Source organism: Gambusia affinis, linkage group LG14 (assembly GCF_019740435.1).
Source record: "Gambusia affinis linkage group LG14, SWU_Gaff_1.0, whole genome shotgun sequence".
In the NCBI taxonomy this organism is placed as follows: domain Eukaryota; kingdom Metazoa; phylum Chordata; class Actinopteri; order Cyprinodontiformes; family Poeciliidae; genus Gambusia; species Gambusia affinis.
The window spans coordinates 27,261,608-27,275,347 of record NC_057881.1 but is presented as its reverse complement, the minus strand read 5'-3'; the positions used below and the strand labels follow the sequence as shown (position 1 = coordinate 27,275,347).

The window sequence follows — 13,740 nt, the reverse complement described above, 5'->3', positions numbered from 1 at the left end:
CACAATAGATGACCATAATACAATCATTGATTTAAAAAATGCTATTTTGTCTTATTCATTGGCAACCAGTAAAAGATTTAGGATGACAAGTAGCAAAAATTAACATATTTAGAAATAATCTTTCTTCTGTCTACCATAACACCAAAACAAAATAGCATTTTTCTAGCATATAATAAGAGATGAATAATTTTTACCTGATGTTCAGGAGATTAAAGGTACATTTGGAGAGATGCAACAGCAAAATTAAACTACTTTAATAAACACAGAACCAAGAAGTCACTTTAATAATAACAATCTTTATTTAGAATGATGTTGGTTGTGTTCATTTGTTGGGAGTTATTTGAACAATTTTGTTTCTAGTAAAACAGCTTTTCTGAACTATGTCCATCCATCCATCCATTTTCTAACACCCTCGTCCCTGGTGGGGTTGGGAGGTGCTGGTGCCGATCTTCAGCGAACGTCCCGGGCGAGAGGCAACACAGAGACATACAGGACAAACAACCATGTACACACACACTCACGCCTAGGGAGAATTTAGAGAGACCAATTAACCTGACAGTCATGTTTTTGGACTGTGGGAGGAAGCTGGAGAACCCGGAGAGAACCCACCATGCACAGGGAGAACATGCAAACTCCATGCAGAAAGATCCCGGGCCGCGAATCGAACCCAGGACCTTCTTGCTGCAAGGCAACAGCTCTACCAACTGCGCCACTGTGCAGACTACTTCAGAATTATGTATGAATGTAAAAAGTTTACTTTTAGGTACAGTATACATAATCTCAAAAAAAAAAAAAATCAACATCCCTCATGTTAGTGACACATTGATGGAAAAAAGACTGTTGAGGTTTGTCTGGACTCTGAGCAGTTAAGTCAGAACATTCCCTTTCTGTAACGGTGGATCAGTTCTGAGACGTCCTCCTTACATACTTTTATCCAGCCATCCTCCTGCATGTGGTACACTTAAAAACACACATAGAAAGGGAAGAAATAAAAATGAATCCAGGTGTACACACTTCAATAAACTCATGATACAAAGTTAACAGTGGGTTATCACAACAATCCATTCTGAGGAAAATATTGTAGAAATCCATTCAAAAAAAGGAAAAAGAAAAACAGCACAAAAAACCTAGACATTACATATTTCAGCAGTTTTTAAATGTTTTTCAGATGTACTCACTGTTCACCACTCCACCAGAGTAAGCATCCCTGTGAGTAGCATGAGCGATGCCTCGACGGCCGAGTTCATACGCCTCCTCCACTGTCATGTCTTCTCTGTAACCGCTGTCCACCACTCCATAGGCGTAGCTGTTTCCACACCCAGTAGAGAACATCCGGCCAGACAGACGGGTCCCATTTTCATCCACATAGTACAGACCAGGGCCCTGCAAAAGACAAAAGTTGTGACTGATCTTTAATAAGTTTTATTTCTGATGTAGCCACAGTTACATTACCAAACAATTTATATTAAATGTACAAGAGTCATTCTCTGAATTTGGTACATTTTGTGTCTCACAGGTTTATCTCAAAGATTTTTATATAATGCAAACCACATTTTTGAGAAAATCAAGAAATGGAAATATCCATGTGTCTTGGTAATGTAAAATGTAAATATGTTTTAAAAATTATGTTTTGAAAAATTTTATAGGTTGTTTGAAGCGTAGAAGTCAGCCAAATGAGCATGTCCCCACTGACGAATGTTAATTTTTCACTGAATATTAAACAAATAAAAATAGCCAGTAACTGCAAGTTAGTTCTACTAATAAAAACATTTTAGGTACACTTTAACCTAAATAAAAGAAATATGAGGAAAAATACATAAATTATTTATAAAAAAGCACTTTTAAATCATGTCCCTCCAGTTTTGTTCAACCCTGTAACAGCATACCAATCCCTCCTTTTTATAAATAATGGCTCAGTCTAATTTCCTCAGCACCCTGGAAGTGACATCACTTAAGTCTCTTCCTGCTCATCTGTAAAGAGATTTAAGTGTTAATATAGTTTATTACCTACAGTACAGACCAAAAGTTTGGACACACAGTTGTGTCCAAACTTTTGATCTGTACTGTATGTATTCATTATTTTTTTATCCAAAGACCGTCATCGCCAAACTCAACCTTTCAATAATGTTACGCACATAAATGTTACAAAAGCATAGCAGAACTATGTTTTGGTTTTAGAGTTGGTTGAAACTTCCCTCTGCATCACTCCTATTATCTTATGTAGGACTTTACTGTGGCTCTGGTTTAGTTGATAAACCTCAACCCAACATATGACAATAGTAACTAAATCTAGGTCTTAAATGATAAACTTTTATTTTCTAATAGTTTGAAACCTTACATTGTTATGCACAACTTTAACGAGTATGAGCCTATGGTTGAGGTAAAACAACCACTAACAGCTCACCTCCTTGTCCCATCCACAGATCATGCTCCCCACAGAAAGGCCCATGCCCTTGTAACCCAGCATCATGTTACATAAAAGCTTAGAAGCAGCAGCCACAGAAATACGATGGTTGTTCCTCAGTCTGTACAACCTGAAGAAAATAAACAACACATGACAGTTAATGAGCAAATGAATTAATAAAAACTAAAACAACACACTGATATAGTTTTATGTCAATACAAATATGCTGGGCTTACTTTTTTAAAACCATGAGTATATCACCAACAGTAAGTACAAGCAATAACTGTGGACTTCTGGTGATGTAAGGCAACAACAAAGAGATCTCCTTTAATCAAAACAATGTAAAAGTGACTAACCTGAATGATAAGCATCAACATGAGAAAGACACTCATATGAAATATGAAATTAAATTGATTGAACAACAAAAGAAAGAACCATGAGGGAAAAAAAGTGATGAACAAAGGTTAGCAAGGTAAGCTTAACCACAACAGCTAGCAACACATGTTCACCAGATGTGGAGGTACTGGAGGCCTGGTTTCTCCAGCTCACTCATTGGTTGTTGAGATGCACTGGTCCAATCTTTAGGGCATACTGAATTTTTAATATACCAATTTTGGAAACATGCCTGGTAAGATCAAGCTTGTTTGAATTGTGGGATGGACAAACAACAAAGTCTCAAAAAATATATAAACAAATGTAAAATAGCATGTAATGCAAAGTAACAGACAAGAACACCAGATCATAGTGGGTAATCAGGCCTCTTGGCACAGCATGAGGCTTTTCACAGGAGTTATTTTTGGGTGCCTTGGATTTGTCTTTTTTATGGTCTGAGTTGAACTCCACACAGAAGCTGTGATTTCAAAAGACTACATTATAAACACATTATCAGTCAATTAAAAGAGGACTTGGGATAATGTCAGCACTAAATACTGTAGATAGACAATACATCATTGTAGTCATGATAACCACCTCATGACAGATGATCTAAACACATAATTGAATAAAGCAGCCTTCATATTTAGGGTTGAACATATCAATAATATCAGCAATCTACATTTGAATTTGTGATTAATAAAAATTATCTGAAGCATTCTCAGACATCTAATTTAACAAAATACAATTTCCAACGTTTGTCATGTTTTGCAGTAAGAGGTGGTGAGGATATATGCGGAGACCCAGGTTGTGATGAGAAATGATGAATTTAATGAAGATGTCAGAATACAAAGGTCCAGCAACACAGGTAACCAGAAGGGTTGGAGCTCAAAACTGGTAGCAACTGAAGCAACTCAAAAAACAGGCACTAGGGAGACACAGGCTGACACAACAGACGACAGTAAAAACAAGGACCAGACAAGGAGCAGGGAACACAGGTGGGATTAAATACACAAGGGGTAAACAGGGAACATGAGACGGCTTTGGGAAATCAAAGGGTAGACGGGATAACACAGAGACACAGAAACACCAAATTCTTACAACGTTAATAAGCTTCAATAGAAGCAGTATTTTATTCTGTACTCAAAACGGCATTTGAACATAGCAGCAAAGCAACATCCCATTGTGGGGTCTTCCATCTGCCTTCTTTCATGCCTCTCTTCATGCTGGTGTGGTAACTTTGCTGGAAAAAGACTCTACATGTTACAGACTTTGGTTGAACAACAAAGTTTTATTACAATACTGCAGCCCAAATCAGCATGACCGAATTGGCCTAATTGTAGTGAAATCCCCGCGATAGATAGACAGCACCCTATATATTGGATTCTGGTCAACACACTCTCCTCCAAGTTTACATTATCACATGCCCATGTTCCAGATATGGGTATGTTCAGGTCACATTGGTAGTATGGTAGCTAATGCATCTGAAGTCCATGTACTGTATGAAACCTGCTTTTTGAACTCAATGTCTCTTTTTATCGGCCGGTTCTCTAGAACATTACCAAAAAAGTCCTCGTGTGATCAGATATTACTCCATGCATCTCATATTATGAAAATGTTCGGCCACAACATTTTTAATCTAGAAATTGAAAACTCAGAACAAACCTGCATTCTTTGGCAAGGAGTCTCTCCCAGTACAGGCAGTCTGCTGCACTGCCTGACATGGTGCCCAATAGATAGGGGTTGATCTCTATCACCTTGTTGACATCATTGGATGCTGTCATGTCAAAGAAAAAAAAAATTCTGTAACCAAGACTATGGATTAAAGTACATCAGTGTCACACAAAAGAGCCATTCCACAATTTACTCTTGTTATGAACAGTAATAGCAGATGCTCTTTCATCATTATTATTTTCAACTTTTATTGAAAATAATAGTTGAATATATTCAGAAAATATAAACAATGTCCACATCACTGTTGTTGCTTGCTATTTGATAAATCTCTAACAGCTGTCAGTCAGTGGTGCCAAAAAATTACCCCGCCCACTGATGCCCAAGAACCAGCGGATCCAAAGTAGGATAAAGAAATGTTAAAATGAATTTACATTTAGGCTGTACTCCTTAGAGTATCACAACTATGTATGCAACAGCGTAAATCCCATCTCATTATTGGGGGGACCATAAACAGGAAAATTTCTTAAGAGCAATTTTGGGGGCGTCGGCGAAGTTAAAATGAAATGTAACATAAATATAAGTCAAACATTTTTTAAACCACATTCAAGCTGCAGGACCAAAAATGACTAGTAATGCACATCAAACGTGTTTTTCTCAGTAAACAAACTGTTGAGAAGTAAAACTAAAATTCAAATGTTGCTTCTATGTGAGTTTTGTTCAGTCTGACTGATCTAATTTCTGCTACACCTTTGCAAAAAATTAAGGTTCTAAATAAAAAGCTTTAATGAGTAACTGCTCTTAATAAAATTCATCATAAACATTGATTTATTGTAATGGCCCCCAATACAAGTTATGGGCTATTTAAATTATAACTTAAGTTGGTTTATTTTTAAGCCTTTTTTAAGCTTTGTCATGTCCTGGATGGCTGAGAACCAACAGGTAGATAGAAATTAATTTATGGGGACTATCATAACTTAAACGTAATATTTAAAGCACCAGGGTTTATATAAAAAAAAATTCAGATTTTATTCTGTGGTTTTAAAGGTTTTACGTTGAAGACAGTGAGAAATAAAGGCGGCTTTCTGTTTTTGGGGCCTGCCCATAGCAATGCATAGGGAGAGCAGTGACTGACTGCCTCCAACTTGTTACCATTTTATACAAAGTGTCATGGAAAAATTACTAATGTGTTGATTAATATTAAATATTTTCATATTTATTTATAATCAAAAGGGGGAAAATGTCATGGAAAAATTACTATAAGGTCACATTTGCTGGTCATGTCATATGAAATGCTTATGAACTATCACCAAAAGAACTATTTGGGTTTCATGTAGAAGGTTAGAAGTTGTTTTTCCACTGCTGCGTCAGAACCAGACTATCTCTCCCTTTGTTGAATTCTTTGTCGCTGGTATAAAGCTCATGTGTTGTCTCTGCCTGACAGAGCTTAGTGAGGTTTCATCTAGACCTGCTTCATTACTGATTGTCTATGAGCTCTCTGTATTGTGCACAATATATGAATAAACCTGACTGAGTGATTTCATCTGGACAGTGCTTGGAAATAGAATTTTTTCCACGACAATAGCCAGTTTTATTATTTAGTGGATATAACTTTTGTATAAAGTAAATGAGTAATTACATGTTTTGCAGTTAAATGGGATTGAAGGAACACCGGCAGAAACAACTGCAAAATGTAATTCCAACGTTATGCTTTAACAAGTATTCTCATGTCGTCATTTTATTATTATTATTATTATTATTATTATTATTATTATTATTATTATTATTATTATTATTATTTTATTTTATTTTTTTACTCAAAGCACCTGCTCTATTAAAGTCACTGCACCTCTGCCCCACCTCTTCCTGACCCATACTATTTACCCAGGTATCGTCCGGCTGAAGCTCTGGAGTCCACGGCCACGATGACTCCATGCCTGAACTTGAAGGCCAGGGTGGTGGTTCCGTGGTTCATCTCAATATTCACCCCTCCCTCCTTGTTGCAGGAGGTCAGAAACCCAGAGGGCTGCGATAAAACCAAACAAAAATATGGCTTCATGTTACTGAACCCCATTTATGGAAATATGAGAGAGAAATATTTTATAGTTTATAGCTCAGATAGCCTTTGTCATTTAATAATAAAAACTAACGATCCATAACACAAGAGACGCGTAAAACAACTCGACTCGCGTCATGCGTCAGTACTTTAAATTATAACATTGTGTTTTTATTTCTAAAGTAATGTAAAATAATACTCACCTCTTCTCCCACAGGAACAGCAAATTCCTGAGCTGAGGTTCCAAAACTGTAATGATTAGTTCGGTCGACGAGATGCGTTTGTCTGGTTCCGAAAATCTGCCCACTGGTTTCAGAAAAAGGTTTCAAACCACTAACTTCAACAAGAGCCATTATGATTCTACCAGAAGATTAGATTATAATGCAACTTTATATTGTTACAGGTTTTAATATTTTCCGAAACAAGGTCGGCAGTTCACAGCTCCGTGGATTGTTTCCTCATACGTGACAAAGAATCCGAAAGTGAAAGAAATCTGTGAAATGTTTTTTATAGACATTTTTAATACCGTAAATTGTATTTAATGAATGAATAAATTTAAAATAAATGTCTATATTCACCTTACTTTATGTTTTCTAACATAAAATATAAAAAATAAATCACTATTCAGCTTAAATGTAAAGTTTTGTCAATGAGCGATGACTAACACCTTTTAACCCAATAGAAAAACACCTATTTCGGCATCATCAGTCTCCATGCGGAAGAGCAGAAATTAGGTTGCCAGAAGGAAGGTGAAGTTTTTAAAGCAATGAAGTTTAAAATTATTTCTTTAAGTGATGGGTCACTGTGTTTTTAATGAGTAATAAAACACCAGGCTGTGTAGGTTCTGCATTAATAAATCAGAATGCTGAAAATAAAATCAAGAACAACAAAATTGACAATCTGTAATCAAAATTTTAATCTGTATTAAACGACCTTTACACATTTAAATTCTTGCAATAGCCCATTACAGTGTTTGAATTATTCCACAAAACAGAGACAATGAAAGACAATGTTTCAGAAAATGCTTCGGTTGCACCATCACATCCAAAGCCTGTAGAGATTTCCTGTATTTTGGTGTTTTATTGAAGATCAGGCTGTTTCCATCTTCTGCACAGTTTCTTGAACGATCTCCAGCTTTAATGGAACAACTTTCTCTGTCAGGACCTTCGTCGTTCCGGGACGATACTTGTATTTCATTTTCCTACAAAAGTAAGAGTGAGAAAGAATAAGATTTGATATCATTTTGAATATAATTTATGAAATGTCTAATTTATTCTGTACTATTAGGTTGTGCTGAACATTTATCACAAAATTATATTTTACCTTAGATGATGTAATACTTATGATATACATCTTATTTTAACATTTTTGCTTTGCACAATAAAGTGGCAGCTTGTTTAAGGATTCAAAAAACAAACAGGAAGAAATTCAGAAACCATTTTGAGAAATATTTGCAAAAGAAAAGTGGTTTGGATACATGATTAAAAAAATAATTAAAATCACTCTTCTAAAAGTTTTTTCAGAGAGTTACTCAGACTTATTCAAGGCTACCTGTCATCTTTGTACTCTGACTCCTGGTAGGGTCGGATGTAGTCCACTCCTTTCTTAGTGATGACACAGATGTCGATGTTGTTGCCTGAGCCGAGGTCACTCATGATGCCTGCATGGATCGACGCTCGTACCAACTCCTTCGCCTCCTCCAGCTGAAAGAGAGAGGAAATAAATCTGAGAAAGAAGCAAACAAGAAGACAAAGCCTGTACTGCAATATAGCTGAGTAAACTTCTATGATTCAATGTTTTTATGATCAATTTTGATTCTTTGCAGGAAATAATTTTGTGGCTGATATTGAGTGATAGAAAAAAATAATATTTCACCATGTGGGAAGAAACATTTTAATGTACCTCTAGATTGTGTTTGTACCCATCTTCTAAAATCCCAAGAGCTGCCAGATCACCCGATCCTGTGTGAACACAAAGTAATACGATTTGAAACAGGCATTATTTAAATCTATCTTGAACATAAAAACAAAAAAACAATTTGTAGCACATTAAAAAAACAAAATGTCACAAGACAATATGTGAAGAGCATGTTTTAATTATCTTAATAAACAAACAATGACAAGAGCATCTCTGCAGCTTTGGCAATAATGTAATAACACTTTTTATTAGACAGAATTATATTTCATACCCATTGCAAGATAAGGGATTTTATCTACATCTCCATATGGACCCACAGTGTATAAATGGTTCCCAGTACAGTCAACTCCTCCCAGTAACAGGTTGGCACCAATTTGACCGTGATACCTGAGGACAAGACACCAAATAAGATTAACACACAAATATTAAAATAATAAGAAATATGATGTTTTTTTTTTATCATTTCAACATATGGTCAAACAAGTAGACACATGCAGAAAGTCCTGACCTGTACAGCATGTCCTGCAGTATGTTCACCGCCATGACAACACGAGGGTTTCTCCCGCTGTTCAGGGAGAAGATGGAGAGGTTGGATGACAGAAGCTCTGTGGTTTTCTCTGTGTCTGCTGCTGTTCCTGCTCCACAGCAACTAAAAGATGAGGAGATGAAAAAATGATGATGAGAAAACAGACAAACCAGAGGAGGGATCTAACTTTCTAGAATGAGAAAGAAAGAAGCAGTTTTGTAGTTTATGTTTTGCTTTAGCAATGAAAGGGATCTACATGGTTTATAATTTCTATTTTAACACCATTCTTAACACACTTTGTATGTCATTCTATCTTAAATTGCATGTGATATAAGTCTCTCCTTTATAGATTCTCAATTAAAACTTATATGACTCTACATCGAAGGAAAGAAAAAGTGGCATACAAATGATGTAACATCCTATGGATGGTTGGATATTATAGAAAACTTTTTTATCCATATCATATTTTCACTTCTATTTATTCCAATCAAAACTCATCAAACTTACTACATGTTTGGAGAAATGAAATGGATCTTTTCACACATCTTGTCGGCCACCACTTCACTGGATGTGGCTCTTGTGTCGGCTCCCAGGACAACTCCATCCTGCACAGCAAAACACAAAATGAAGATCAAACTAAAACTATTTATAACTTATAATAAACACATATGTTTAATATTCTGTATCAGCTCAAATAACTATAAAGTTATTGTCATACAGCTGTATTTTGTATTTTTATGGACAGATCACAGTGTTTAGGAACATGCACCCATCAAAATGTATCAAATCTTATTGTTTTACCCACTTTTACTGTGTCTGTTTTGTAGTTTTTGGAATGTCAACATGTACGTACTGAAGTCCTTGGTGGAACTGGCTCATAGGTGATGCATCTGCTTATTAAAATTTGAGTAAAACAAACATTTTTGCAGTTTTATCAACTTTATTTAATAAAAACAACTCTTGTTTGTGATTTTTTTAAAACATCCTACTGTATGTTAACTTCTAACATACTATTAAGGTATTTTTGCTATTTTTAATTCAGTAACACTCACCTTGAACACAACTCCTGCTATGGTGGTTCCAGTTTTCAGAGGTTTTGGGGTTTGTCCTCCTTCAAAAAGACCCTCTAACGCGGCATTTCTGGGCAGAAGACGCAACAGGTTGGGGGCGGAGTGCAGGTGGGAAGTTATATGATTATTTGTAAAATATTTAATTATATATAATAGCACCAACTGAGATTATACAGAGTTTCATTGTGCACATTTGATAAAACAGATAAACAAGAAGAAAAAAAGTTACTTTCGCTTTTGATCCAGGTGTAAACATGCTTTAACTGTCAGTTTCAGTTCTTCTTTCTTCACTAATAGATAGTTTTAACCGATGATAGTCAAAAATAAGCTCTTACCTAGTCGCGTTTTCAAAATTAAACCCAGCTCCGGGCGTTTCGAGGACAGTTGACAGCGCCATAGTTGATGTTTCTGCGGCTTCGCTGCGCGTCTCGGTGCGCCTGAGGTCGCTGTTCTGAGCGTCACGGCTCCTTTCTTCCTTTCGATTTTACAGAGAAAATGGAGAAACACTACACGGACTCAAAAGTCAAAGGAGTCAGCACAGGGGTGAGTAAATCCGCATAAATAAATAAAATAAATATTAATAATTGCCATATGGTGGTGGTTCCCTTTTTTACAGAGTAAATATGAGAAAAACCGATTTACCTACATGTGAAAATGATGCCAAACTGAGTAGTTACCTGAAAATCACCGTGGCGGATCATTTAGGTCATGATTTATCCTGAGTTATTAAGGTTTCACATTTAAGCTCTTATACAAATGTACATTTCAAAATTGCAAGAGGAAATAACTTAAATTTTTGGTTAAAATCTTCGCACTACTCCTCAGTTTTAGAACTCCACTTCCCATAATTCATAGCTTCTTTCAGGTCGCATGAATGAATACGTCAGCATTTGTTAAACCTGTCTGTCTTATTGTCCTCTCTCCTGTTTTTTGTTTGTCCTCAGACCACCATCTTGGCTGCCATATTTGATGGAGGGGTCGTGATTGGATCCGACTCCAGAGCTTCAATGGGAGGGTGAGAAGAGGGGTCACTGTACATGACCTTATAGCAGAGAGAATATCATATTCATGACTAAATATATGATGACATAAAGGTCAACGTTATGTCCTAAATCATATTTACACCCAAAACATTTTCTCTTTTTCTCTGTCATCATACCAAATGATGAGAACTAAAGACAGTAGCCTACAGTTCTGATTTTATAAATATACATAGAAATATACGCACATGTCAATACATGCATTATATATGCAAATATTTATATATATCATCACAGAAATAAGGATATACTAAAATATACTTGAACTTGAAGTGATTATGATAACCCAATGCAATTTGTTCCCAATATCATATAAAAATATGTTTGAAATAATAAAATCTTACATAATACATATAAATCTATCATTATTTGGTTTAGGGAATATGTATCTTCTAAAACCATCAACAAGGTGATTCAGGTTCATGACCGGATCTTCTGCTGCATGGCTGGTTCACTTGCTGACGCTCAAGCTGTCATCAAATCAGCAAAGTCTCACCTGTCCTTCCACAGGTAAACACATCCAACACGTTTCCATACAACAGGAAAAAACTATCTTTTTAAATTAAAGATGTATATTGCCTTTTTCCTGCAGTGTCCATTCTAAATTATAGAATTATTTATATAACACATCTAGAATGTTTGTTTCTGTTTTAGTGTGCAGATGGAGAGTCCTCCTCTGGTGATTGCAGCAGCGTCCGTCCTGAAAGAATTGTGTTATAAAAACAAAGATGAGCTGCAGGCTGGTTTCCTTACAGCAGGATGGGACAGCAAGAAAGGACCGCAGGTTGGTCACAGTGCAGAACCTTTAATAATTATTCATACTGCTTCGATATTTTGTTACACAAGCAACATCATCAAACTTCAATGTACTTTGTTTGAATTTTGTATTGAAAGAACAACACAAAGTAGCATAAAATAAAAATTACACACAGTTTTCAGGTTTTTTTACAAATAAAAAAATCTATATTGTGTTTTTTATTCAAGCAGAACTGTCTTTTTTCTCCTGTTACATCATCATGTCTATTTGCTCAACTTTACTTATCTAGAGACTGAAGTTCTTCACACATTTTCCCAAGTTCAGTCAGATTGAATATACAGTATTTCTTACCACAGATTAAAAATTGGAATTGGGTTTGGACTTTGACTGTCCCCTTTTAAAGTAATATAAACCACTCCATCTTAGCTCTGTATATTCAGAAATGTTGTCTTGCTGGAAGGTAGATATCAGCCTCAATGTCAAGGTTTTTATGGACTCTAAGAGGTTTTCTTCCAGAATATTCCTGTATTTGGCTTCATCCATCTTCTCATCGAACAAGAATTGATTTGTGGAGTGCATCACTCACTGCTGTCTGGTTAACAGATCCTTGAGCCTCAGCTGTGAATTTCTGCAGCTCCTCCAGAGTTAGCATGTGCCTCTTGGTTGCTTCTTTGATTGTTGCTTTCCTTCACAGCCACAGCAAAACTATTTGTCATTAGATGATTTTTGGAGGCTACTGGTTGCGTTGGGTTTTATTTAGAAATATAAAAGTAGCTGAACACAAATGCACAACATATTCTTCTGGTTTTAACTGTAAAAAAATTTTAATTGATTTATTAGTTTCCCTTCAGTAATGTGTTAATTGCTGACCTATCCCTAGAGACCTTGTTGTTCTTTTCTATAAAATCACCTTAAAATACATACGGCAAATAAAAAAACATGAAAAAATGTAAATGTGTGTGAATACTTTGAAATCTGTTCAAACTGCATGTCTGATGTTTCTGTTCCCTCTGCAGGTTTATGTTGTGTCTCTGGGTGGGATGTTAATCAGTCAGCAGGTTACCATCGGCGGCTCAGGAAGCACCTACATCTACGGATACGTTGACGCTAAATACAAACCCAACATGACCAGAGAAGAATGTCTACAATTTGCCACCAATGGTACAAATAAAAAAAAATATATATAAACAAATATTCAAACACATTCATAATTTCTTCATTGAAATATTTTATTGAAAGGCTTACATTTATTTTGCAACTATTAGACTTTAATTAAATGAAAAGGATCAGTGTCAAGTATAAATTTATCTTTTGATGATCAATTATTACATTTTACCAATTGGTAAAAGCTGCATGTATAATCTATCTTTTTAAGTATTAAACTTGACCTAAGTTTTGTTCTGTCTTTCCTTTCCTCTCTTTTCTCCGCAGCTCTTGCTCTGGCAATGGGGAGGGACAACGTCAGCGGAGGTGTTGCTCACCTGGTGGTGATAACAGGAAAAGGGGTGGAGCATGTGGTTGTACCTGGAGACAAGCTGCCAAGATTTCATGATGAATAAATTTTTTTTTTCCTTTTTTTGTGTGAATGCCACTTTAAGACTTGTTAGAAAATGGCCGGTTTCAAGACCACAGTTTCCTTTTTCATAAAGGAAACTATATTATATTGCTTTCTGCACAAGAAAGCAATATAAAAAACTTCTCACTCAACTTCAGATTTTACAGATTAAACTTAGTTTGTTGCCTTATTGAATTTTAGATAATCTTACATGAGGAATTAAATGAATCAGATGAGTTTGTCATAAACTGTTGAGTGGATGAGCTGCTCCGCTCCCCACCGCACCCCCTAAAAAAAACAAATAAATGTTCATTTTCTAACATGCTAGTGTTTGGTATTATTTGTGAAGATAAAACATTTTCTTTTTTTTCA

General features: G+C 35.7%; 3 protein-coding genes across 3 annotated transcripts; 1 reads left to right on the top strand and 2 right to left on the bottom strand.

Moving 5' to 3' along the window:
- Positions 1-276: 276 nt before the first annotated feature.
- LOC122844004 (proteasome subunit beta type-8-like) lies at positions 277-6,988 on the bottom strand. The gene is made up of 6 exons (XM_044139207.1): positions 6,707-6,988; positions 6,332-6,473; positions 4,442-4,553; positions 2,405-2,534; positions 1,179-1,383; positions 277-960 (listed from the first exon to the last, which is right to left on the bottom strand). Exons 1-6 carry the CDS (start codon positions 6,854-6,856, stop codon positions 872-874), a joined length of 828 nt encoding a protein of 275 aa, XP_043995142.1. The 5' UTR covers positions 6,857-6,988; the 3' UTR covers positions 277-871.
- A 412-nt stretch (positions 6,989-7,400) lies between these two features.
- LOC122844005 (proteasome subunit beta type-7-like) lies at positions 7,401-10,847 on the bottom strand. The gene is made up of 8 exons (XM_044139208.1): positions 10,352-10,847; positions 9,999-10,086; positions 9,454-9,551; positions 8,929-9,069; positions 8,692-8,807; positions 8,406-8,464; positions 8,055-8,206; positions 7,401-7,704 (listed from the first exon to the last, which is right to left on the bottom strand). Exons 1-8 carry the CDS (start codon positions 10,411-10,413, stop codon positions 7,593-7,595), a joined length of 828 nt encoding a protein of 275 aa, XP_043995143.1. The 5' UTR covers positions 10,414-10,847; the 3' UTR covers positions 7,401-7,592.
- On the top strand, positions 10,107-13,639 carry LOC122844006 (proteasome subunit beta type-6-B like protein-like). Its single transcript, XM_044139210.1, has 7 exons — positions 10,107-10,124; positions 10,507-10,559; positions 10,961-11,031; positions 11,435-11,566; positions 11,711-11,840; positions 12,830-12,974; positions 13,245-13,639. Exons 2-7 carry the CDS (start codon positions 10,512-10,514, stop codon positions 13,370-13,372), a joined length of 654 nt encoding a protein of 217 aa, XP_043995145.1. The 5' UTR covers positions 10,107-10,124; positions 10,507-10,511; the 3' UTR covers positions 13,373-13,639.
- The last annotated feature ends 101 nt before the right edge of the window (positions 13,640-13,740 follow it).

Coding starts and splice junctions, on each gene's coding strand:
- LOC122844004 (XM_044139207.1), bottom strand. CDS start 6,856: ATGGCTCTTGTTGAAGTTAGTGGTTTGAAACCTTTTTCTGAAACCAGT. Junction 4,554..6,331: donor TTCAGCCGGACGATACCTGG/GTAAATAGTATG, acceptor TTGACATGACAG/CATCCAATGATGTCAACAAG. Junction 961..1,178: donor CTCTGGTGGAGTGGTGAACA/GTGAGTACATCT, acceptor TGTGTTTTTAAG/TGTACCACATGCAGGAGGAT.
- LOC122844005 (XM_044139208.1), bottom strand. CDS start 10,413: ATGGCGCTGTCAACTGTCCTCGAAACGCCCGGAGCTGGGTTTAATTTT. Junction 10,087..10,351: donor AATTTTGAAAACGCGACTAG/GTAAGAGCTTAT, acceptor TCTTCTGCCCAG/AAATGCCGCGTTAGAGGGTC. Junction 9,070..9,453: donor TTCATTTCTCCAAACATGTA/GTAAGTTTGATG, acceptor CTCATCTTTTAG/TTGCTGTGGAGCAGGAACAG.
- LOC122844006 (XM_044139210.1), top strand. CDS start 10,512: ATGGAGAAACACTACACGGACTCAAAAGTCAAAGGAGTCAGCACAGGG. Junction 11,841..12,829: donor ACAGCAAGAAAGGACCGCAG/GTTGGTCACAGT, acceptor TTCCCTCTGCAG/GTTTATGTTGTGTCTCTGGG. Junction 12,975..13,244: donor TCTACAATTTGCCACCAATG/GTACAAATAAAA, acceptor TTTTCTCCGCAG/CTCTTGCTCTGGCAATGGGG.